This window comes from Lethenteron reissneri, chromosome 20, assembly GCF_015708825.2.
Source record: "Lethenteron reissneri isolate LAM-NWPU_2019-01 chromosome 20, ASM1570882v1, whole genome shotgun sequence".
Taxonomy (NCBI): domain Eukaryota; kingdom Metazoa; phylum Chordata; class Hyperoartia; order Petromyzontiformes; family Petromyzontidae; genus Lethenteron; species Lethenteron reissneri.
Genome location: NC_083798.1, coordinates 14,152,890 through 14,180,135, shown reverse-complemented (window position 1 = coordinate 14,180,135; position 27,246 = coordinate 14,152,890). Strand labels below are relative to the sequence as shown.

At 50.7% G+C, this 27,246-nt stretch overlaps 1 protein-coding gene across 1 annotated transcript; it reads right to left on the bottom strand.

Moving 5' to 3' along the window:
* Nucleotides 1-2,855: 2,855 nt before the first annotated feature.
* Nucleotides 2,856-11,839, bottom strand: LOC133344820 (homeobox protein Hox-A9-like). Its single transcript, XM_061555037.1, has 2 exons — nucleotides 11,101-11,839; nucleotides 2,856-4,598 (listed from the first exon to the last, which is right to left on the bottom strand). Exons 1-2 carry the CDS (start codon nucleotides 11,780-11,782, stop codon nucleotides 4,357-4,359), a joined length of 924 nt encoding a protein of 307 aa, XP_061411021.1. The 5' UTR covers nucleotides 11,783-11,839; the 3' UTR covers nucleotides 2,856-4,356.
* Between the last annotated feature and the right edge of the window lie 15,407 nt (nucleotides 11,840-27,246).

Below are 27,246 nucleotides of genomic sequence, written 5' to 3'. Positions count from 1 at the left end.
GAGGCTGAGTCGACCTACGTACATCCAATTGTGTGTTGTCCTCAAATCGCCACGCGCCCCGTGATTCTGTTCGTTTCCAACAGACAGGTAACCTGAGACCCGGCAGGTGAGTGACCGAGGTGCCACCACTCACTCCATCGTCCAAGGCAGCTCGCTTACCAATATTAAATACTCGTTATGACAACTGCAACTGCAATGAGCACGCTGTCAATATTACACACGGCACAGCCAATTCGTGCGCCACGCGTTAAGCTCACGTTGGTCGCAACTGAACGCAAAAAGGTTAAAAGAACACCACAACAACAACGACCGCTGCAGCCGTTCGCCACTAAGTGGCGGTGACGTCACCACCAGCGCTTGTGCCAGGCTAGGTGCACTTTGAGGTTCGTCGCGTGAAGTGTCGAAAGCTCGCTGGCAGGAGGTCAATGGAGAGAGACAAGAACAAAAACGACAGAGACAAATATCCACCGTATAGCCTGAACAGACTGTTGGGCCAAGTGCTGTTTTAGTGAGCACCTTTGAATGCCGCGCAGCACACGAGGGGGGGGGGGGGTGGCCAGCCACCAGGACGGGACAGACTTGAGGGGCCAGGCAACACACGCGGACGCACGCAAACTTGTAAGGCGACAACAATGTTCGGATCTGTTCCCTGTGAACCGTGCGCCAAATTGGCTTTCAGTGAGCGAAGCCGCAGATGTATACTGTACACTCCACCACTCCATAGACAGAGAAGCATCGTGTGAGCGTGTGGACCTATCGTGCTGGTCTTCATATGTGCTGCTCGCGAACAGAACTTGTCTCAAAAGTCCGTGAAGGGTTATAAGGGGGATCTTTGCCTTTGTATAGTTGTATATTTGTTGATTTATGGACTCGTCAATAGAACTCAACTTTGCCACCCTATATTTTGAGAATGATGTCTAAGTAATTCGCAGTTTTCGTTTGATGATGATTGTTTGACGATTATTGTTATGGATAAACATACCCAGCGTTGAATGTTGTAGTTGGTAGCAGTATATTTGAAGCACTTTGTGTGTGTGTGTGTGCACGTTAACAATTGCGCAATTTGAATAATATCTGCTTATTGTGCCATAATGATCGTGTTCGTGAGAATGGGTTTATATAATAATATTATCAACAATGTATTGTATATTATAAAATCGATGATATATACTTGATGGTGATTGTGGTGTTACATTTTTCTAGGAAAGCCTCACGGGATGCCTTTATATAACATTATACGAGCTGTCTTTACATTTTTATTAGGTTATATTTCACACGTGTCGTGCATATCTCTACTTCTCTTTTCATTGTAAATCGCGTGCGCGAATGTCCACATTCGCCACTTGACTGATAATAAACGCGCGAAAATTCACTAAACTTTGAATCGAATTCGACTTCGCGATGGTTTAGGCGCGTGCTGCATCGGACGCGCGTTATACGGAGGAGCGACGTTCGGATTAAAAACGTTGCCCCGATCGTTGTGGTGACCGATACGATTCACGGGGGGGGGGGGGCATAGACACGCGGGACGGAGCAAGCGCCGTTAGCGAGCAGCTATTAAGACGCGCACAGCCATTGTCACGAATGAAACAAGTTGCAGCCATATATACCCTGGCTGAAAGTCATACATCTGGGAATGCACTATACAGTACACGGTTTGTTTAGCCGCGTCTGCCCATTTGTCGGACCGGTTTGGGTTCCGCAATCACCGTATTTAATTCAAATGCATTAATGGCGACTTTCAAAGCGTTCGAACGCAAACGCTGTCGAAAAATATGGTGTTGACGTTCATTATTATAGGATACCTTGAGACGCAGTTTCTACTTACCATGATTTTAATATTAATATTACGTACGCGTGTTTCAGTCTGTGCCGCAGGGTGGACGTTGCATGTGTCTGTGTATCCGTGTCGTTTTTGTGTCTGTGGGCTCTCGCTAAAAGCGCTTTCCGCACGAGTTATGTTAAGGCTATGTAGGGGGTTATGTCCTTTTTGGCCTGTGTTTCTGTGCATGTTTGCTCGTGTGTGTGTAGTGTTTGTGTTTATGTACGTGCGTGTTTGTATGCATGCATGTATGTTGTGTGTTTGTCTGTGTTACCATTTATGTTGCAGTGACATCTTTGCCGCGTGATATTTGAACCGGTCCCGGGCCTCTGCTCGGTAGGCACAACACTTTAACGAGTTCCTGGGAGAGACAAAGGCGGCCGGGCGTAGTACTCCACAAGCCCCTGACTCGCGTGGCGTACGCGCCTAACAACACTTAGCCTAAAATATATATATAAATTATGTGTGTAATTGCGTGTATTCTGTGTGATTGCGTGTTTGTGTGTATTTGATTGTGGGTGTGTGTCAATGTGATTGTGTGTCTGTATGTATGTATCTGTGTGCACTTGCCCCAACAGTCTGCTAAGGTTATACGGGATATCTTTTTTCTGCGCTTGTGCATGCCTGTCTGCACTTGCCACGTCTTTGTGTATATTATAGTGTCTGTTTGCATATGATGGACAGTGTCTTTGTGCACGCGATTGTGTGTTTGTATGTATGTTCGTGCAGTGTGTATGATTATGTGTGTCTGTGATTATCTTTGTCTGTCTATGCGATTGTGTATGTGCTCGCATTTGTGTTGATACGATTGTTTGTCTGCGCGTGATTGTTTTTCATAGGTGCTCGCCAACAGCACTTGCCCCAACACTTTGCCGAAGGGCACACGGGATATCAAGCTGCACACAATCAGTGCGGGCGCGCGCGCTGTGAGTTGATTAGACAGGCGATCATCAACACACCCCTTACAACGCTCACACCTGAAGTGTCATTTTCCTTTATTTTAATTACCTTTATTTACACAACATAAAGGGGGGGGAGGTGTGGTTGGCGGGTGGGGCGGGGTGAGCGATAGGGGCCACGGGTAAATATTAATATAATATATTTTACAATAAAAACTTTACCATACCAGGAAGGCAATAGTCACAGTACTGCGAATATATATACATACACACATACATACAGCTACCACGACGAGCGAACAACATGGGAGTAGAACACGGAGGGAGAGAGAGAGCGAGATTTGCTTGCAACCCTGTCGGATGTGCGTTCAAATTGGCTCCAACGTGCTCTGTGTGTGTGTGTCTCTCTCTCTCTCTCGTGCCTACAGACCGACCGATTGCATGCAACGAAAGCAACCGATGAACAAACCCGCAGGGGCGAGCGATGGGCAGTCGAGTAGGGGTTCCTTTAATCATTCCAAAAGGGAAGGTGGGGAGGGGGAGGATGGAGAGTTGCTGTATATAACGCTACGTACACACACGCACACACCTACACATATATAACGTCGCGATCCAGATTAAGTATCGAGTATAAATCCTGACATTACACAGCAGTCACAAAACACGATTTTCAAGTACGCGGGCGGCAGCGATGAGGGCCGGGTGTAACACTGTACAGTCGCGTTCGGGAACCCACGTGTACACTATCTTTTTTTAAAGTCTCTTAAATAAAAGGAACTCTTTTTTTTGTTGTAATTTTTTTTTTAATTTGCGCGCATTTCTACATTTACAAAGTGTCAGCTTCTTCTATGTAGGTAGCCCAAATATCGTGTGAATAACTCCTCCCCTTTTTCTTTAATAATTTTAATATATAATTATTATATAAAATTACTTCGATTTTTTTTGTTTGTTTTGTAAACGGTTTAAATAAATGTACATCGGTTAAATGTAATTAATACAACAGTGCTCTATAATATTCATGATATAATAACAATAATAATAAACACTCAGCAGTCACCTCCCCTTTTTCAGTCTGCCGTCCAAAACAATTGTACTTATTCCAAAATAATGAAACGTAATTATTGGAATTGCTTCCAAGGTAGTTGGGACTGCACGCGTCTTGAGCCACGGAAACCCCTCTTCTTTAGAAATGAAAAGGGGAAGAGCCATTGATTAAATAGTTGTAAATTCCGAACAGCTTAACCGCAATGCCTAAACCTTAATAAAGATATTACCGATTTGTGCAAGGTACAACCGTTCTGAAAAATAGCTGCACTCCGGCATGGTGTATTTATTAATATATATACTATATATATATAACGTGAGACCTTCATTATCAGTGTATCCTTTCCTTTCTGTTGTTTTAATGTACGATGCAAAGTCGAACGCGCACTTCCATTGCGTTCACCGGGGAGCTGTATCAATTGCTGTTGTTCACATTTGAAAGTTGTTGACTGTCGACGTCTTCACCACCACCACCAACAACAACAACAACCACCCACCGCCACCAACACCAACCACCACCATCGTCAACACCAATCCGTCTCATCTCGTGCTTCCGGGCGCTTCTCTACAAACACGGCGCTTCCGACGACCTCACTGCGGATCTTTGTTTCTGTCCTTGTTCATCTTTTTCATCTTCATGCGCCGGTTCTGGAACCAGATCTTCACCTGGCGCTCGGTGAGGCTGAGCACGCGGGCGACTTCGTAGCGCCGGTCCCGCGTCAGGTACATGTTGAAGAGGAACTCCTTCTCCAGCTCCAGGGTCTGGAACTTGGTGTAGGGGCAGCGCTTCTTGCGAGAGGGCCGCGCGTGGATCCAGTTGGCGGTGGGGTTGTCTGCGGGGCGACATCGGGGGGAAGAAACACACGGCACAGGCTCAGAGACACGAGCGCGTAACAAAGACACGAGACGAAGGTCCAAAGACAACGATCCCATCCGCACCCCCCCCCCCCAATTGCTTTTTAACAGACTGTTGGGGCGAGTGTTGTTCGCGAGCACCTATGAAGGCCAGCACCGCACACACCACCTTTGTCTCCCCAGTGACGTGTTTACATGCTGCACCAAGGTACTAATTTGAGTCCGAGTCGACCACGGGGAGGCCCAGGACCGGTTCAGATAATTGTCAGATATAATTGTGTCGACCGTGGGCGTGAATCGAACTCGGTTGGTCGACTTCGCTGACCGCTACACCACAGCCCCCCACACACACAGACAGTCCCCCTCCCCCTCCTTACCAAACCTCCAAAACAACCCCCCCCCACGCCTCCCCCATTACTGTATAGCCCATCTTCGTATGGCAAACGTTGATGTAGGGCAGCAGCTATAATTTTACAACGCGGCTGGTGAGCCAGATGATTGCGTCCAGACTAGCGGAGGATTATCGCCTCGTGTTTAAATCTAGATCATGGTTTTCGCTCCACGGCCTGGGAGAATGTTCAGGATTGAAGCTCTCGGCACGTGGGGCGAAACGTCGGACATCATGGCGAACAACGCGCCGGTGACAACTCAGCGAAACAACCTGCATAGGCCTATCGGGGGGAGGGGGTGAATGCTGTGTCGAGCAACCTACGATGGCTGTATCTGCGCTCGAGTTGGATGGAGGTGGTGGTGGTGGTCGTGATGGACGTGATGGTGGTGGTTGTTCGTGATGGTCGTGATGGTGGTGGTCGTGATGGTTGTGATGGTGGTGGTCGTGATGATCGTGATGGTGATGGTCGTGATAGTGGTGGTCGTGATGGTCGTGATGGTGGTGGTCGTGATGGTCGTGATGGTGGTGATGGTGGTGATGGTGGTGGTCGTGATGGTCGTGATGGTGATTGTGTGGCCACTGCCACTCCCGGGTGGATGATGTCTTTGTTCCAACGGTGCTGATGTTTACACATCGCACCGGGTCAACTCGAAAAAGGCCGAGCCGGCCCAGACCTGCAGGAGGCCTCAACAGAGGCTCACGTATTCACGACTCTTGTGTTGTTGTTGTTGTTTAGCCCTGGCACGGAACATCACTCGGTGTTCGCTGTGTTTGTGTGAAGAGCAGCGTGCGCAAACCGCTCGGCCACCGCTCCCACGTACACTTATTTTTTTGCATGCCGAGATGCACACAAGGGAACACACGCGTTGTCATTGCATTGTGTACGTGCTCCATAATTTATTATGTACACATGGGTACTGTGTGTGCAGACACGGACAAAGACCCAATTATATTTTGAATTACAACCTGCACGAACAACAACAAACCACAGCAGCACCAACAACAACAACGGCGTCGTATCGTGTACCCACTGCAATTAGCGTTAAGAGGGCGTGCGGCTACATCTTCGCATGATTTACGATCCGCATGCCTACTGTACGTATCGAATAATATTACACAATCCACGCAAATGCAGCATGGGCCCGGAAGGATGTGTTGACATCATCAGTGACGAGGCCCCCGGTTCGTACACGTGTCAAAGACAAAGATCCCTCCCCTCCGCATAGCCGACACGGGCTGTTGGTGCAAGTGCTTTTAGCGAGCACCTTATGAAGGCCGGCACGCCACGCGACGGGGTGGGGGTGGCCAGCAAAGCCAAACGAATGGCGATGCCATGAACGTTGCCTTCGTCGTACACGCAGAGAACATACACCACTCTCGCCTCCTCCCTGCCCCCCCCCCGCCTTCGATTCCCCCCCCCCCCCATTTTCCCGTGCACACCCGACACCCATGCACACACGCCGTGGGTACACGCCGGCAAGGTGGGCGTACCGACTCGCTGCATTAGTGGGCATTGATTGTACAGCGGCCGGATGGGATAGCGATTAAAGCGCAGGCCCGGACCCAAAGAGCACCCCCCCCCCCCTCCAGTATAGCCTTGAACAGAACGTTGGGGCAAGTGCTGCTAGCGAGCAATGATGAAGGCCGGCACGCCACCCAGTAGTGATGTTTGCACACGCATTTGAGGTCGAGCCGACCTAGGGGAGGCCCAGCACGGGTTCAGATAATCGTTACTGGTGTTTGCTGTGAGCGGCATTCGAACTCGGCTCGCCGGGTTCGTTGCGCAGCGCGCTAACAGCTGCACCACCGCTCCCCCGCTGTAGGCGCACGCTCTTGTCTAACGGCGAGTGGACTACGCCAATAATCCGCATTGATCGGCGTGGTGAAGTATGGTTAAATAACCTCCCCCCCATTCTCCACCCCTCCCCCAACCCTCACAACCCGCAAACGAGCGTGGCGAGAGCCTTCATCCAGCAGCGGATTGACACGATGCGATTCTGTGCACGTGTACAAACAGGTACACGCACGATACTGTGAGCGAACATAAATTAAACAAAAATATGACGCGCCACCGCGTTTCGTCGAGATTTAGTAGATCTCAGGGCGAGAGCCCTTGCGAAGGGAACTGCGATTACAATTCACGCCGTATCATTCAGAGCACTCTCGTGTGTGCGCGTGTGTGATTCTCCGTGTTCTTTGTCTGTCTCCGAGTGTACAGGCGCGACTGCGGCTTCTCCCTTTCGTCTCTCCCCGCCATCGACAGCACGCCGCTTGTCACAAACAGCTAACCGCTGCACGGTTAGCTGCTGTTGTTGTTCGTCGTTGTTGTTGTACACATTTTGTTGTTGTTGTTGTTGTTGTATACGACCTCGCCTGTTTTTGTTTCGCTTGTGAGCGAGAGAAATCGCAAAACGCACGTTCTCACATGCATCCTTTTTTGCGAGCGCCATCTCAAACGCGAATAACGCGCGATGACGCTGTGCCCGTGTGTGTGGCCGACACAATAACAATGGGCTCCTCCTGTGTTCGAATTTATATTTTTGGTTTTCTTGTTGTTGTTGTTCAAACGCAACGCAATACACAGACGACGAAAACGAAGATGTATACGGGCTTAACGTCGTGGGTGAAGCTGTGAATTGTCTAACGCGACGCGCCAGCCGTATGTGTGTCTGTGTGTGCCGTGCTGTGAGCAATGTGCGCGTACCCCGACTCACGTCACCGGAGCCACACCACAGGCCTCGGCTGCCATCCACGCTGCGTTCGGCGCTTTGTCTGCAGCGAACCGCTTTGTTTCCTATTATTATTATTATTATCGCAGTCTACAATTCATCATATTCTCTCTATACGTGTGTCTGTGCATGGGTTCACGGCTGCGTTGTTTACTAGCGGCAGTGCATCGGGATGAGCCCGGTAACCCGACCTACCCACGCGAGCCTCGCCGAGTTCGATTCCCGCTCACGGCCACCAACACCAAGGTGACGATAATGATCTGAACCGGTCCTGGGCCCCCTCCCCGAGGTCAACTCGGCCTCAAACGAGTACCTGGCGCGGTGCGTAGTAAAACATCGCCACTCGCGAGACAAAGGCGGCCGGGCGTGGTGCTGGGACCCAACCACTTCCTCGTGTGCTGTTGCCGGCCTCCAGAGGTGCTACTCGCTGAAAGCACTTGCCCCCAAAAGGCTGTTAAGGCTACACGGGGGATCTTTGTCTTGTTTACGAGCAGGAGACAACAACAATAACAACAGCGTCACTTCAAAGGAGGGGAGGGCATGGTGGTGGTGGTGGGGGGGGACAGCGGACTCTTTGCCTATCACCTTTGTTCGACTGGCCCCGGTTGGTGTCTGTAGCTGAATCATTGGGACACACCACGCGCGCAATAACAAGCTGCCGTGCGGGCAAGCCACGTGGGCTCACACTCCTCACAGAGAAGCAAGCCGTAGCCTTTTACAGCGCGTAATCAGACACTCCCCGTGTCATATATACAACTCGCACGTTACGACACAATGCGATTAGGAAGCGGCGATGTGAACTCGTGAGGTTTTTTTTTAATGGAGCAGTGTGCAAGTTAAAGCGGCATTTAATGGATAATATCCACGATGTAAAAGTAACGGAAATCTTTTTTTTTTACGTCGGGGATGTATCTCTTGGGATTATGCGACATCCTCTTAAAAGTGTGACATCGTGTGGAAAAATATAATAAACATGGCGATACGTAATTTATTATTAGTATTATTATCATCAAGGGTGATATTTGTTGTTACTATTATTAGGCTATTAGTAACGGAGCGTTGAATATTGTCCCGTACTTTATAGCGAAATGTTTAAAGGCTTGCTGCATGCGTAAAGCTGTCAGCTCGTCAATGAAGCCACTACCAGGGGCGCGCGAAGTTATCTCAATTAACGCGCCTATAAAAACATTATTGAAGGTGGGGGGGGAGGAACACACACACACACAAAACCCCCCCTGGCCTAGCTATTCAATCACTTTATGGTGGGAAGAGAAGGGGAGGTTTCATTTAAGACTGAAAGGTACACCAAGCGCACAGCTTGCTGTCGATGACACGACCGTTGTAAACAACAACAACAGACTGGGGCTACACAACAAACAGCAAACAGCAAATCTGACGACTACACGCACGGGGCGTGGATGCAATGACGGGGAGGTCCCGTAGGAGAGGGGGGGGGTGTTCACGGGGTGTGTGTTGTACGTGTGTATAGGTGTGCATGGTTGTGTGTGTGTGCGTACGTCGGGGGGGTGTGCTACGTGGGGGTGTGTGTGTGAGAGTGCGTAGGTGGGGGTAGTAGGGGTGGGCGTACGTACGCGGGGTGTTGTGTGTGTGTATAGGTGTGCATGGTTGTGTATGTGTGTATACGTGGGGGGGGGAGTGTGCGTACGTGGGGGTGTTTGTGAGAGTGCGTACTTGGAGATAGTAGGGGTGGGCGTACATACGCGGGGTGTGTGTTGTACGTGTGTATAGGTGTGCATGGTTGTGTTTGTGTGCGTACGTGGGGAGGGGGGGTGTGCGTAAGTGGTGTGTGTGTAAGAAATGGCCGCGTGTGTGTATGTGCACGGAGTGTGATACACTACACAGTATATTCGCGCGCGTGTCTAGGATGTGTGTAAAGGAAGGTATGACACACACACAGGAATGTGAGTGTGCACGTCTGCACACACCACCACGTATGTGAGTGTGTGTATAATACGTGGGTGTACACACGGTATGCGTACACACAGACGATATATGTACACACACACTGCACGTTACTTGTGTACACGGTGTGCATTGAACATGTGTGTATGTGTGTACACAGTGTGATTGCAACTATGTGCACGTACATAGAAATATATGTACATGTGTACACGGCATGGGAAGTAGGAGTACGCGTGTACACGTGTGCACTATGTGCATGGGTCGTGTGTGTACACGGTGTGTGTGGGTCGTGTGTGTGCACGGTGTGTGTGGGTCTTGTGTGTGCACTGTGTGTGTGGGTCGTGTGTGTGCACTCTGTGTGTACACGGTGTGTGTGGGTCGTGTGTGTACACGGTGTGTGTGGGTCGTGTGTGTACACGGTGTGTGTGGGTCGTGTGTGTGCACGGTGTGTGTGGGTCGTGTGTGTGCACTGTGTGTGTGGGTCGTGTGTGTACACGGTGTGTGTGGGTCGTGTGTGTGCACTGTGTGTGTGGGTCGTGTGTGTGCACTCTGTGTGTACACGGTGTGTGTGGGTCGTGTGTGTACACGGTGTGTGTGGGTCGTGTGTGTACACGGTGTGTGTGGGTCGTGTGTGTGCACGGTGTGTGTGGATCGTGTGTGTACACGGTGTGTGTGGGTCGTGTGTGTACACGGTGTGTGTGAGTCGTGTGTGTGCACGGTGTGTGTGGGTCGTGTGTGTGCACGGTGTGTGTACACGGTGTGTGGGTCGTGTGTGTACACGGTGTGTGTGCACGGTGTGTGTACACTGTGTGCATGGGTCGTGTGTGTACACGGTGTGTGTGGGTCGTGTGTGTGCACGGTGTGTGTGGGTCGTGTGTGTACACTGTGTGTGTGGGTCGTGTGTGTGCACGGTGTGTGTGCACGGTGTGTGTACACGGTGTGTGTGGGTCGTGTGTGTACACTGTGTGTGTACACGGTGTGTGTGGGTCGTGTGTGAGCACGGTGTGTGTGGGTCGTGTGTGTGCACGGTGTGTGTGGATCGTGTGTGTACGCGGTGTGTGTGGGTCGTCTGTGTACACGGTGTGTGTGCACGGTGTGTGTGGGTCGTGTGTGAGCACGGTGTGTGTGGGTCGTGTGTACACGGTGTGTGTGTGCACGGTGTGTGTGGGTCGTGTGTGTACACGGTGTGTGTGTACACGGTGTGTGTGGGTCGTGTGTGTACACGGTATGTGTGTGCACGGTGTGTGTGGGTCGTGTGTGTACACGGTATGTGTGTGCACGGTGTGTGTGGGTCGTGTGTGTACACGGTATGTGTGTACACGGTGTGTGTGGGTCGTGTGTGTACACGGTATGTGTGTGCACGGTGTGTGTGGGTCGTGTGTGTGCGCGGTGTGCATGGGTCGTGTGTGACTTCGTGTACGCGGCGCGCGCGCTCACTCGGGTCGATGGCCGGCTTGTCGTCGCTCTTCTCCGAGTTCACGTCCGCGTCGTCCGTGCACGGGTACGGGGACACGTCGGCCAACTTCTCGCGGCCCTCGCTCGGCGCCTCCAGCGGGAAGTCCCCGCCGAGCAAGGGGGCCACGGTGGCTCCTGGAGACGTCTCGTAGGCCACCACTCCCGCCGTCACGTCGCGTCGCTTCACCGCCTGCTGCTGCTGTTGCTGCTGCTGCAGAGGCTCCGGCTTGTAGTCATAGGGCCTGGCCCCACCACCACCACCGCCGCCGCCGCCGCCGCCACCGAATCCCGAAAATCCAACGGGCTCCAACCAAGAGCGCACGTAGCGGCTGCCCTCGTCAGCGAGGTGCGACTGCCCCACGTAGGCCGCGTGCGGGTGGAAGACCCCGCCGGGCGGCGGCTGCGTCGGGATGGGCGCCCAGGCGGACGGCGAGGCGAACACGGAGCCCTTGGGCTGGAAGCTGCACGACGGGAAGTCGGGGTGTTCGGGCAGTTGCACGGGCGCCGCGGGCCGCGCCGCCTGCGGGTGGTGGTGCGCTCCGCCCGGGTACCGCGCGGCCGCCGCCGCTGCCGCAGCCGCGGCGGCCGCGCTCATCATCCCGTCCGCATCGCCGCTGATGAGCGAGTGCACGTAGTAGGTGCTGAGCGCTCCCGAGCTCGACATCGGAATAAATAAGGCGGCTGCGCGCGCCGCGCCGCCGTCGCTGGCTCGTGCTGGCCGAACAACCCCCCCCACCCCACCCAACACCACCCACAACCCACCCACCCACCTCGCTGTGTCGTGCCTCGAGCCCTCGGCGCGTCTGCTGCCGTCTCGACCGCGTGCGTAACGTCGAGTGCGCCGCAGCCGCAGCCGCTGCTACTGCCCTCGTGCGCGCGCGCGTGCGTGCGCGTGCCCTCGTGCGCACGCGTTTGTGCGTGAGTGCGTGCGTGGGGTCGGGCGCTCCTTTTCCGTCTTAATTTTTCGGATCTTTCCACGGCTGCGTCGGCGGCGGCGGCGGCGCGCGTGTGATCTGCGGGTCAGCGTGCGGCGAGCCCTCTTTGGAGAGACCCAACGCGTCGGGGCTCGCTCACGTGGTTATTATAACGAGCGGCGGCGGCGGGAATAAATCACTCCGCGCGGGTCGTGATTGGGTTGGCATGTCCAGCAATTAATTAAAGCACGGGATCTTTTGGCACGCATTGGTGTGTGTGCCACGTCAAACAAGAGAGGTGCGTTATAAGCGGCGACGTCGGCGATGCTCGGCGCTTTTAATACGGCCGCGTTCGCAGGGACTATTTGCTTGCGCAATTAATCTTGCTGTTTTCCTCCCGGAACCCTGCCTGTACACAGGCACCTGGGCATCTGAAGAGAGCCCGAGCACATTTGTGTCTACAGATGGAGTGGCTACGTGCAGACAGGGCAACTCGAAGTGCTCTATACGAGCTCGCGTCTAAATGTACGGCATGGATAGGGAATTTAAGGCTGACAAAGCTGCACATTATTACACGGGCGAATGGAACGCGGCGGAAGTGACCCTCCAGAACGTGACGATATACTCATTGACACGGCGGTGTCTGCTACGCATTTTATATGAATTTTACCCCCCCCCCCCCCCAAAGAAAAATAATTTTGGATTTTTTTTCCGTACGTTTTTGTACTCAAACGACTTCCATTACGTTGCAGTGAGCGAGCGCGCTTCACCACCGCTCCCCTAATTAGTGGATAATTATAGTAAACCCGTGTGACTAACCCGAGTCTCGTATATCTTCTCGCTTACGATGTCTACTACAACTCCTCGTACATCGCCCAATCCTCCCCGCCCCCCCCCCCCCCAAAAAAAAAGATCTACTCCATCTCCAACGCCGTGCGTACCCGGAATGCACAAGGAAGGACCGACACGGGCCCCCCTCCCCTGCCAGCGTGGTTACAGCAGCAGCAACCAGACACAAGTCCATGAGTCAGGCCTTCACTGGCAAGACCTGCCCTCACAAACCGGGTACCACCACGGCTGCCGATTTGCAAGGAACGGGTACGTTACCTGACACGCTACAGCGCCCTTGCTGGCGGGCGCAATGGCCGTGAGGCTCACTTAAGTGTCGGGTACGGCGCGACCACGTTTTTTCCTGCAGCTGTATACTGCTACGGGCAGATGGATAATGGGGCAGGGGCAGCCCGATGTGTCACGGTGACAGTGGAGGGCATCGATGCTGCTTGTTGTGCTGCGTTGTGCTGCAGAGGGGTGTTTGTGCGCGCGCGCGGCAAAAGTACAGACAACAGTTTGGTGATAGTTGAGTCGATGGCCTTCGACAAAACCAAGCCGAACAACCAACATCACCGAGCAAGACTACGTCCCGAGGCTCTTGCTCCGGTTTGAGTCTCACTATTTACCGAAGCGGGTCAGGCGGGCCGAAACGTCGGCCCGCCGTTGTCCGTCCGCTCGGCGACAGCCTATGGGACAATTTGCGGTTGCGAGCTCTGTTGCGTGCACGATGTCACGTGTTTGACATTGATCCATCAGCGATCTGGTGGCAGTGTCTAGAATCGGAGCGCCCTTCGCGGCGCGAGGTAGAAGCGATTCGAAATTCAGCGCTCTCGTTATTAGCTAATTATAATTAATAGCGTCATTATAATTAATAGCATTGTTATAGCGCGCCATAACACGCACATGCACGGACAATGCACACAGGGTCGACTCGTGCATTACAAGACGCTGTCTATCACATGCTATGAAGAAGGGCCGGTGCCAGAAACGTCGCCGATTATATATATTCTTTTAATTTCCAAGGCAGTGTTGTCGATCGAATGAGTGCATTGAGTTTTGTTTGCTGCTGTTGTTGTTGTTGTTGTCGTTTATCGCACAAGGAAAGCGTTACCGAAGGCACGTGACCGTCGTGGGACGCTTTACCGATGGGGCGAGCAACCGGTCATGTGGCATCCGTGACGCGCGTGTGCGCGTGCATGTGTGCACATGCGTGCGCGCGTGCACGTTTGTGTTAAATGCAAGTTTGCAATGGGGGGTTGGGGGGTTGTACTATACATTGAAGGCAGAAACCGATTCCTCCTAAGGATCGTGACCCGGAGACACGGCGTCGACAGAGGCCGGCCCTGGCGGTCGGTACTCTGCTAAGATGTAATGACGCGGAGCCATATTGGGTGTTGTTTTAATTCATCCATCATAGCACGGTGCCCGCAATGCTTAAGGCCACGCGATTGCAGACGCCGGGGTTACGAAGAGACGCGTTAATCAGCGTGGCAGTGTTTAGGAAAAAAAACCCCAACATCTTTAATTATTTGGCTCGAAACCGCGAGGCGCAATAATGTAATCTGTCCAAATGTCCGAGGGATTTGTTACGGGAGTTATGTGTTAGGACGGAGTGGAGGGAAACTGTACACAAAGACAAAGACCCCCCCTCCGCCCCGTATAGCCTCAACAGACTCTTGGGGCAAGTGCTGTCAGTCAGCCAGTACCACCACCAAACACACACGTACACAACCGCAGCTATAGTGTGGTCAGAACCAATCCCAGGCGCTTTTGTCTCCCGACTGGCGATATTTACACATCCAAACAGGTACTCGTTTAAGGCTGAGTCGACCTAGGTGAGGCCCAGGACTGGTTCGGATAATCGTCACTGGTGTCGGTGGCCGTGAACGGGAATCGAACTCGGTTCGCTGGGTTCGTGGCGCTGACGACACAGACACACAAAGGCACACAGACACGCAGATAGACAAAGAGACATGCATTCACAAAGTCGCGTACACACGTATAGAGAGAGACTGGGGGAACACGTGCACCGACACTCCCACGGACGCACAGACACACACCTTATAGACACCAGGACATACACAGACTCTCCGAAATACATGCATAGCCAACACTGTCCTCACAGACGCAACATTCCCCAACTCTCAACGAATACATACACGCAAATGCACACACAGACACAGAGATATACACATACAGTTACATAATATACTCAAAAACACGTATATACAAAGACGCACATGGACATAGCGAGATATGAAAATGCACATATCTACGCACGTACAACACGATGACAGCCACGTACAAAAATGCACACAAAGTACATGCATACAAAACAGAGAAGAACACACAGGTACATACAAAGACAAAGATCCCCTGTATAGCCTTAACAGACTGTAGGGGCAAGTGCTGTTAGCGAGCACCTATAAAGGCCGGCACGGCACACGAGGGGGTGGGTGGCCAACACCACGCCCGTCCGCCTTTGTCTCCCTAGCGGTGATATTTACACATCGCACCAGGTACTCATTTGAGGCTGAGTCAACCTCGGCGAGGCCCAGGACCGGTTCAGATAATCGTCACTCGTGTTCGCCGTGAGCGGGAATCGAACTCGAGTCGCCAGGTTCGTAGCGCAGCGCACTAACCCGCTGCACTACTGCTCCTCCTACATACTTACATACACATATAGACACACACAAATGCACACATCAGTGCTGTTAGCTAGCAGGGATTCAGGTGGCCAACACCACGCGCGGCCGCCTTTGTCTCCCAAGTGCTCATGTTTACACATCACAGCAGGTTCGGTGTATAAACATTTACGTCTGAGCTGACTTAGGGGAGGCCCAGAACCGGTGAAAATATTTGCAACTGTTATTGGTGAGCTGGAATTGAACTCGGGATGCCCGGTGTTCGTAGCGCACGACCGCTCCACACACCGGCGTCTCTGTATGTGTACACAAAGGTATTTGTATGTATACACATCCAGCCACGTGTAGCCACGTGTAGCCAAAGACAACGATCCCCCGTATAGCCTTAACAGACTGTAGGGGCAAGTGCTGTTAGTGAGCCCCTATGAAGGCCCGAACGGTACACGACGGGGAGGGTGGCCAGTAACACGCCCGGCCGCCTTTGTCTCCCGAGTGGCGATGTTTACACACCGCACCAGGTACTCATTTGAGGCTGGGTCGACCTCGGGGAGGCCCAGGACCGGTTCAGATAATCGTCAATAGTGTTGACCGTGAGCGGGAATCGAACCCGGGTCGCCAGGTTCATAGCGCAGCGCGTTAACCGCTACACTACCGCTCCCCACACATGCACACACACACACGTTGAGACACACACAGGCAATCACACACACATACACACTAACATGCAACCAATGACAGTCAAGCTCACACAACGATCGACACGGTATCATAATACACCAACGCCGGCCGCTTCATGTACATTAAAACCCACAGCTATCTCGTTTTTTTTTTGTTTGACCTCCCCCCCCCCGCACACCTTTCATAACAATTTTTTTTACTGTGAACCAAATAATTTATTGCAATTATCTCTGAAAGGGAGGGCAGCAGTGAGATTGCGTCAAGGCTCCGGATCTTCGTGGGGAAACCCGGGCCGCGTGAGTCGTGGTGGTGGTGGTGCTGCTGGCGGTGATGGTGGTGGTGGTGGATGTGGCGGTGGTGGTGGATGTGGCGGTGGTGGTGGTGGTGGTGTCGAGGTGGTGTAGCGGTTAGCGCGCAGCGCCTGCCAACGACGTTGGCGATTTTTTGAACCGGTCCTGGGCCGCCCCCTAGGTCGACTCAACCTGAAATGAGAATACCTGTTGCGATGCGCAAAAACATCGCCACCGGGGAGACAAATGAGGCCGGGCGTGGTTCGGGCCACCCACCCACTCACTCGTGTGCCGTTCCGCCCTTTATTGGGTACTACTCGCTATAACAGCACTTGCCCCTACAGTCTGTTAAAGCTATACGGGGGATTTGTGTCTGTATCCTGCGTACGTGTGTGTGTGTGTATGTATGTGTGCGCTGACCGCTCTATAAAATATACAAAGGCACCTTTCTTTAAGGCCCCCAATAAAATGACGGCAAGGCCCCACGTAACGGCGCGTTGGGTGTTTATACGACTGCAGCATATGCAGCATGCAGCACGCGTCCCCCCATCACCCCCCCCTTCTCTCGGAGAGACGCGCGAGAAATATATAGAGTAGTGTGACATCATGCTCATTAAAATGGCATTTTAATACACGTGTTTGAGAATGTGGTTTTATTTAATATATGTGTATATAAGATGGCAATTTTGATTGATTTGTTTCGACAGAAACAACGTTGTTTTATTTGTTCGCATTTTATTCCAATGCACATTTGCGTTCAAGTGAGGCTGCAAGAATTGTAAAAGTCTCTTCTTACGTGGGACATTAACTGATAGTAACCACACATACCATGCATTGCCGCGCGTGTATTATATTATGATAGCGTAGGCCTGTTGCAATTAAACGTTACGTTTATAGTTCACCGTAATATACTTGTTTTTTTATTAGACCAGTAAAAAGTTTAAGCCTCATGTAAATATACCGAGGCGCGTGTAGCCATTCACCTGATTCTGTAAATAATTGCAGTTTTAAAATACATATACACTGTACGTGCAAAATAAAAAAAAAACTAAATACAGACATGACTTGGAGTGGTTGCGTCGTGAACCACTTGCAGCGCTGTTAATCCGGAGACGGAATAATTTCAAATCTCGGCTACGACCACCAAGTTGTATCTGAACCGGTCCCGGATTCCTTCCCCATCAGCGCCCCACCCTCCTCTCCACCACCCACGCGAGACCAGACAGGTGTAGTATGGCGAAGCAACGAGCCAAGATAGCGACGACTTGGTAGAGACTTTCATCCAGCAGTAGATTTTTTTTAGGAAAACAATTAAATATTGTCGTCGTTATTATTAGAGTCTCAGTAACGAATTGGTTGGCGGTGGCATTTGACTGAGAGCGCCAGAGCGTACAATGATTCATTCTAGATTTGAAGTTTTCGTGACTGCAAGGATCCATCGAAACGTCGTGATTTAATTATTATTATTTTTTTACCTACGTGACTTTACCGAAAGAACCAACGAATACGTACAATGATTCTCAGATATATACATTGCTGCTTACATACACAACCCTATGCTATATATAATACATTTCATGTTACAATTGTATTTATTTTTTCATATGCAACAAATGTGTATACAAATTGAGTGTAGTGTATGTACTGTATGTCATACAATGCGCCCCTTCATTCCAGCGGGAACGCTGTTCCGGGAATCATCGGAATCAGAATATTTATTTATACTGGAGGAATCCGATGCGCTATAGCAACTATTTTTCACAGATACCCAGAAAGATTTTGACAGTCTGCCACATGCACCCGGCCGCCTCGTTTTATCCTCGTGATACTGCTATTATCCTCGTGTAGTAGTTATTGGAACGTGGGGAACAATCATAGAGGCTTAATATCGAGGCGATTGCATATATATATATTCACTCCGAGCCATGCGGCATGAGCAGCGTTCCCGACAAAAGATATCAAGTGAGAAATTAAATATCTGTTGGTATAACCTCCGTTAAGGTCGAGTATAACACACGCTGAGGTATAGCACACGGTCAGGGGTAACTCACGGTCAGGGGTAACACAGCTCAGGCATAACTCAGCTCAGGGGTAACTCAGCTCAGGCATAACTCAGCTCAGATATAACTCAGCTCATGTATAACACACGTTCAGGTATACCACACAGCTCAAGTGTAACACAGCACAGGTATAACTCAGCTCAGCTGTAACACAGTTCAGGGGTAACTCAGCTCAGGGGTAACTCAGCTCAGGGGTAACTCAGCTCAGGGGTAACACACGTTCAGGTATAACACAGCTCAGGTATAACACACGGTCAAGTATAACACAGCTCAGGTATAACACACCATAAACAGCATGAAATACGGACACGTCCGGTGACGGATGTCGTTGGTAATGGTGCCACATGCGAGAGACACCTTCAGCACTCGATGATCGGAAACAAAGTACAGTCAAAGGTTGATTTATTTTCATTTATTATTATTTTATTTCTATTTTTTTTATTTTTTACCCACGTGACTACCGAAAAAACCTAAGAGAATGAATCATTGCAGTCACGAAAGCTTCCAATCTAGAATTACAGTCAAGGGCTACACCTCTCACGCGATATTTTCCAGAATGTTGCGAGGTTGTTTTGGAAGAAGGATTATCGGCGTAAGGCACTAGCACGAGAGTACAAGGTACTACTGATCCATAACCCTATGTTATGGTACCCCACTGTAACTTAATGACATCCGGTAACCCTGAAAAATATCCCAGACACTGGTTTTGTGTACACCACGGTACAAAGACAAATAGCCTCTAGTCTTATCAGACTGTAGGGGCAAGTGTTGTTATCAAGTAGTACCTATGAAGGCCGGAACGGCACACGAGTGGGTGGGCGGCCAGAACTACGACTGGCCACCTTTTTCTCCCGAGTAGCGATGTTTACACACCGCACCAGGTACTCATTGGAGGCTGAGCCGACCTACGGGAGGTCCGTTCAAATAATCGTCTCCGGTGTTGGCAGTGAGCGGAAATTCCATTCGAGTCGACAGGTTCGTAGCGCAGCGCGATAACCACCACACCACCGCCCACCACCACGGCACATACCACCGAACACCACCACCGCACACACCACCGCAGTACCATGAGGACAAAATCAGGGGGCGAGATGGATGTGGCTCGGTGCCAAAATAATTATCTGCATCGGCGTTCCGGACTGCTCCGGCTGAAATCAAGCATTGCTAAACGGTGTACATAAAAATTCAGATTTATCGTCATTTTTTTTGGACCAGCAAAACAAAATTAGGCACGCAGAACATGTTTGTCAATTATAATTCGATATCATTAATAATAACCGTGCATTAAAACAAATATGCCTATCGGACATTTACACGAGATGAAATTATAAAGATTGTTGAAACATCTTCGTGCGAATCTGTGATTTAAGCGCCAGCAATCAAACGCCAACAAAAACAACTACCCGTATGGGGAGGGGGGTGGCAACCCAATTGCCCTGCGAATTTCAACCACCTCCAAACGTGCGGTTGTTCTTTTTTTAAAATTACAATCTGGGAGAGAGTGTCAGGCGGCTCAGTTGGCTGACGACGACGAAAAGACAGCACAGCTGCACCCATGCGGACACGGAGCGAGAGGGCTGGAACGAGAGCGAGCGAGCCAGGGAGAGAGAGAGAAATGGAAGGGAGACTGAGTCTGAGAGCGTTAATGACTTTGTCTCGGGGCCTGTCGAGACGGACAAAATGGCTGCGCGCGCGTTCATCCCCCAGCACGGAGCACCGCGCACTTCCTTAGCGGCAGAGACTGCGATGAGCCGGGTGGGGGTGGGAAGGGAGTGGTGGTGGTGGAAGATGGGATGGGGAGGGGAGCAGTGGGAGATGAGGAGAGGGGGAGGAGGGAGGAGTAGGTGGATACCGGCCAACCCCATCGCCTTCTCTCGCCCGTGCAGGCAACAACGTTCGCCGTGCATCCAACGAGTGTGCACCGCGTGTAAGCACGCACGTACGCAGGCACGCGTGTCTCTATGCATGTAACTATGCATGTATGTACGCATGCATGTGCTTTAACTGTGTATGTATTGACACGTGCAACGGAAAATGAGCGAGCGGGCGGGGCGGGGAGGGGTGAGCAAAGTAGTACAGCCCTCGTCAGGATGGCGATTCTCTGTGCGTCTCACGCTCTGCTCGTCCCACCCCCCATCCCCGTCGACGCACTTGGTACAGCCTCGCGCGAGACGCTACGGGGCACTGTACGTATGCTCATGGTATAGGCGGTGGCACGAAACGTCGTGGCTGAAAGTACGCGACCGTTTCTCCTCCCGAAGCGTACTTGCTTCGTCGATGCTACGACCCCTCGGCGCTTAGCTGATGGGATGCTACGTGTTGTTGTGCATATTCAGTGGCGTTGTTGTTTTGCGATGAGGATGTTGCATATAAAGATATATATGTATAACCAAAAAAAAATCAGAGATGAAATTCGACATTATTATTCGCGGACCCTTAAAGGCAAAATAATTAACGAGATTGCTTTTTGAATAAACAGCGGGTGATTTAAAAAACATATATTGGTGTAAATATAAAGTAATTTTAACAATAGAAATGTTGTCTATGTGCCTTACATTATAGATGTTTTCCAGCAGCTTTTTGTTTCCTTTAAAAGAACAATATATTTGAATGGGTTGCGATCATCACGGGTCTCATCGGTAAGATCAAGCCTGCTTAACCAATCTTCCACCTCGGCGTATAATGAGTTATGTTATACATTAACATAAGTCATCGTCAACTTAACGGTCCTGTGTGCGTTAATGTAACAAATAAAATCCAGTGCGGTTATTTTTATTTGATGTTGCTATTTCCTCTCCACATTAACTTTCAAAGAACGTGATAATTTATATTTATTTCAGACAGCACAATACTTACCAGAGTCATTTATTCAGAGATCGAGGTTTTCTGTCTTATGGAATTAAAAGTATCGTACAGGACTACCCCGACGTACGCCTCCCCCATTTGTACGCCGTTTTGCAAATACGTCGTCAAATCTATATTTGAAGCTTTCGTGACTGCAAGGATTCATACTCTTAGTTTTTTTCGGTAAAGTCACGTAAGTAAAAAGAAATAATAAGTAATATTATTTCTATTATTTCTATTATTTTGTTTTTATTATTTATTTTTACCAACGTGACTTTACCGAATAAACCTAAGAGTACGTCGTTAATTTATTAATATAACCTAATTTGCGTCGTCCCAAACCACCCACACTTATGTCGCTGACAGCATCATCCGTCCATTCTCGTTATCCGTCACCTCTCAAGCCTTCGCGTCCACTCTGCACATTGAGTTGATTTGACGTCGTGTTGACATTTGGCTCACCTGTGAGAAACGCATCCCCGACGTAAGCCGCAATTATTACAGCCAGAAATATACGGCATGGACGCCCGACTAAAGTGTGTGATACATTTTGCCGTATAATGCGAGCTCGTATTTACTGTTGTCAAATTGCAATTGGGATTAAATGACTTCTTACGCGACCTATACGCTTACCTATGAATATATACGTTTGTATCACGTGACGTTTGCTCGTTTGTGAAAGTTATTACTGTACAGCGATTATATATACACACACGCACAACGTAAAACGTACGGCGCGAAAGAAGTTCAACACACGTGTAACCTACCACGTACGCATGCATATTTAATTAATATAATACACTCACGTGAATACGCAATAGCGATGGAGCAGCGGTGACTGAAGAGTTTCACATTGAGGTCCAAATGAGGCTTCCTTACAAAAGTTAGATTCTCGGCCATGGCTAACATCAGTGACGAGTAATATCCTATGGACTGGTTACGGACATCCTATACCCTTCACCAAAAGCATACTGACCAGCGTGGTGAAGTATGGTCAAATAACGACGACCACGACGGACACGGGGTAGCGATGGATGCCTTCATCCAGCAGTGGATTGACAACGAGCTGTGCATAATATAATTATACATCACATACACACTTAACATAAATATGCATCATGCACAAACGTTGTGCATATTATGTACGAGCTCATTCGCGAAAATCGTAACAGTCTTTTAATGTTCTATATAAGGGCTAAACAGATACAAATTCAATTCCTAAAAATACCAGCGCACCGAGTGATTGGCCTCTCGTGTAGTGTGACGCTAAGGCCGATAGATAGCGAGCAAAGCCCGCAACTAGAGGCTCACAATAGGTGGATCCATATACTTGCATCCATATGGACCACAGCATATACAATGCAGTACAAATACCAGACAAAGGCCCTCCCTGTAAAAGCAGAACAGGCTTTCCGGGACAAATGCTGTTAGCGAGCACCTATGAAGGCCGGAATGGCACGCGAGGTGGTGGGTGGCCACCAACACGCTTACTTTAAGGCTGAGTCAGCATAGGGGAGAGGCTCAGGACTGGTTCAGACCATCGTCACTGATGTTGACCGTGAGCGGGAATCTAACTCGGGTGGCAGGGTTCGTAGCGCAATGCGCTAACCGCTACATCACCGCTCCCCACATAGTAGAGCACACACAAGCAAATTCATGCATGAGACTTCCTTATGTATCGAAGGTGCGTCCGCATAGACATTCATATAGGCATACACAACATAAGAAGGCACACGTCTTTAGTGACAGTACAATTAATAATTTTATTTTTACCATTTACTTATCAATAGCGTAGGGAATTAACCGTAATAACAAACGATCATATATAAACTCACCATTCGGGCCATGATAATTTTTTGTTCACAGCAGAGGACACAAAACTAGGTTTACATACAGACCCAGGCATACACATGCATACGTACAAACAAACGTGCGTCTACATAGCAGCGTTAATGCCGACTTACAACGCTCCGCGTGAATGCAACTGAAACACACATCCCCACGCAAACGCGTACACCTTCCTAAATGCAATGCACGCGCATAGGCCTCGATACCTGGCCTATTTATGCACGCATTCATACATACACACATACATACACACACTACATACATACACACATACCTACAACTACTTATGCATACCTATATAGTTGCTCAGGCCAGTTTTCCGATGCCTTTCTTTGATTTCAGTCAGAATATAAAATAAATATATCAATATGCCATCATACATATGTATCATTATATTATATATATACGCTGCATCTACATCGTCATGAACACACAATGCTACCATGCACGGACCTGCATCGGACGACATACGATCGGCATGAGTTGATGCGATTGCTGAGGTAGCCACTACACCACGAACCCTGAGCTCGATCCCAAACCACGGCTTTAAATATCAGTGATATCTGAAGCTCACCTAAGCTCCCACCTTCACCAACCAGAACTCACCAGCGTGGTGAAGTATGGTCAATCGACCCCCCCCCCACCCCACCATGGCCGAGATGGCAGAGGACTTCATCCAACATTTGATGAGCAAAGGGCTGTAAACGATTCAATGAGTATGGCTTCAATGATTCTACATGGACTTACAAATATGCACACTTAATCTATTTCCTATATATACATAAATAAGCATACATACTGTATATAAGCCTATATGCATAGGCCTTCAAACATGTTATACACACGTATGGCCTCCATATGCACATACATATACACCCGCTTTGTCACTCCACTGCTGGATGAAGCCCCCCATCCCCCCAAACGCCTTGCAGCCAATGGGTGTTGTTTGACCATACTTCACCACGCTGGTCAGTGTTCCAGTCATGAAGGGCGAGCCCAGGATCAATTCAGAAAGCACTCGCCACCGACATTAACATTGGATGGGAATCGAACTCTGCTAGTTGATTCAAATGATATGAAAGGACCATTGCCCGAAACGTCGACTATTATATAACGTGTTCTTTTCAGGGGGGGGGGGGGCAGTTGTTATGGCGAATGCGTTGAGTTATTGTTATTTCCGCTCGCCGGGTTCTTAGCGCGAACCCGTGGCCTGCCGCTCCACTCCCATGGAGACATTGTCATCTACAAACATCCTGCCCATGCACGCACTCATACGGCCACATTCATAGCCACACATACGGGACAATTGTGCTATGAACAATACTCAATGGTCGCGTGCAGTGAGCCCGGTGACCTGATGAGCCATTCTGAGCACCACGCATCCTGCCACGGGCCAAGGGATGCAGGAGGCTCGGGGTACCAGGGCTAGGAGGTACCCTGTCCCCAACTCCCTCCGCAAGCCCCCTCTCCCCCTCTTCCCGGCCTATGAGACCTCGATCAAGGCCCCGAAGTGAAAGAAAGTCCCACACAGGGGTCAAGCGAAGTGTGGGAGAGCGCGCAGATAGACACTGCTCGGGCAGTGTTTCGCCGAATCCAGTCGCCAAATCCAACCCAGGAGGGGTGCGGTAAAGGCGGGGGGGGGGGGGTCTCTCTTGGTACGATCCCTCCAAGAGAGCTCCCTCTCCCCGCTCCTTGATCTGGGCAGCAGCTGTCAATCTGCTACGGCGAGCGGGGACTGTGGCCGTACCCTTGGCATCCACCACCACGACCCCCCACCCGTAAGGTCGGCGGGTCGCGGTTTTCTTTCCCCGTGGTCATTTCTTTCCTCGCGCTGCTCGACGCCAGAACGCCGGAACGCTCGTCTACTTTCTCCACTGCTCCTCCTACTGATCAACATCACCAGGTATTGTTGTTGTCATCATCATCAACCATTGTCGATCTACTGCTGCACCGACGCCATCCCTCACGGCCCTGCACGAGCCGCGCTCTCACGAGCCTTGCTCGATCCAACGGACGCGTGCGTTGTGATCCGCTAAATTATGGTCAGCGCTATCTGCTGCTGCCCTACGTTGATTAATTATAGACGATGGGGGCTCATGCTCGGTAGCTTTGATTTCAAAACCACCACCACCACCACCACCAACAACAACAACCTAGGTGAGCTTCACACATCCCGCACTGACGACGCGTGGTGCAGTGTGGTCAAACAGCCATCGACAAGGGCCGTGGGGGAGGCTTTCATCCACGCAGCACCGGATTGACGAGTACACCACGATTGCTGGAGGTGGCCGTGCACACACACACACACAGAGGGGGCTGGGGAACAGCGGACCGGGGAAGGGAGACGCGCAGGCCGCCTGAATCTCGGTGAAATTCGCCGCTCCGCGCGACGCGCTCGGTGCGGTTGGTCCACGCATCGCATGTTAGGGCACCACGTGTCAATGCATCACGTGTCACGCGCACTCAGGGTGGTGACTTGCCCGATAACTGCAGCACACTAATACTACATCAAGCCTGTGCTGATAACCGGCGTTGCTATACAACGGACGCCGCTGCCCTGTTGCATTATTAAAACATGTCTGTGATAATGTAACGTTTCGGGCAATGATCCAGCTTCAGAGATGGTCTCCGCTTTAACAAATTGCCGTTGGTTGAAATCTGCTGATTTATCGTACTCTGCTGTTGCCATCCATAGCCCCGAAACCTCCATTCCTTGGCCCCAGAAATTCGTGCTGCCAATTCCCTGCCTCCTAATCATATCCATGCTCAAGAACATCTTCTGCCTATGAGCGGCTACCTCTCTACGAAGTGAATAAGCCCGCTGTTTCTGTACACCGTCTTAAGATGCCATCGCATTTCGAGATTTTTTTTACAAATCCACATTCATTGTATTGGAAATGTATCATCAGCCGCCAATCCAGCGAGGGTTGGTGGATTACCGCACAAATGTTATAAAACTCCCGTCCCGTGGGCGTCGAGAAAGTGCCATACCCTGTCTCGCCAGGAGAAGGCGGTACAGTAAGTGGACTGATCGTCATCTGTTTCCATCTGTATGTGGGATAGTGTTGTCCCCTCGCACGCGTGCATTTTCTACGGGTGCTCCAGTTTCCTCCCCCCACGTCCATGATAATCCAAACTCATCATTAATTGGTTACAAAAACCGAAACATCTTAATATGAACACCCAATGTAGCGACAGGAAAAAAAAATCCCTAAGACTCAGCGCGACTCTCCTGGAGTAATAGGTAAATACATGGCAAAGCAGCGTTAAGTTAGCGGCGTGTGCGTGTGTGTTACAATACATCATAAGCATTCCACAAGCGCCCGACCCTAACCCTAACACCTCTAACCCATGCCCCGAATCTCCTCTGTACCGCGGTCGGCTACAAGTCGTCCAGAAATAGTGCGTGTTCTTTTCTCACACCGGGTGTCAACTCTTTATGCATTTGCTGGATGACGGTATAAAACGCCATCACGGTCGCCAAGACTGTGTCATAGGCGCGTGCTATAAATAGCCTCTGCACTGCCCGCGAGCGAGGTAAGTGCCAATTCTCTCATCCGTCACGCGGACTCGCGGCGAGACCCGTGGGCACGATGATGCGCACATACACACACGCACACACACACGCACACACACACACGCACACACACACGCACACACACACACACGCACACACACATGCACGCTCGCACACACACGCACGCACACACACACGTGTTCGCTCGCACACACACGCACGCGCGCTTGCACACACACACATGTGCTCGCACACACACGCACACACACACGCACGCTCGCACACACACACACGCACACACGCTCCCACACACACACACGCGCACACATACACGCACACACACACACGCTCGCTCGCACACACACACGCACACGCTCCCACACACACACACGTGCTCGCACACACACATACACACGTACTCGCACACACACACACGCGCGCGCGCTCGCTCACACACACGCGCGCACACACACACGCGCGCTCGCATCGAGAACGCGTGCA

Coding starts and splice junctions, on each gene's coding strand:
- LOC133344820 (XM_061555037.1), bottom strand. CDS start 11,782: ATGTCGAGCTCGGGAGCGCTCAGCACCTACTACGTGCACTCGCTCATC. Junction 4,599..11,100: donor CAAGCCGGCCATCGACCCGA/GTGAGCGCGCGC, acceptor GTCGCCCCGCAG/ACAACCCCACCGCCAACTGG.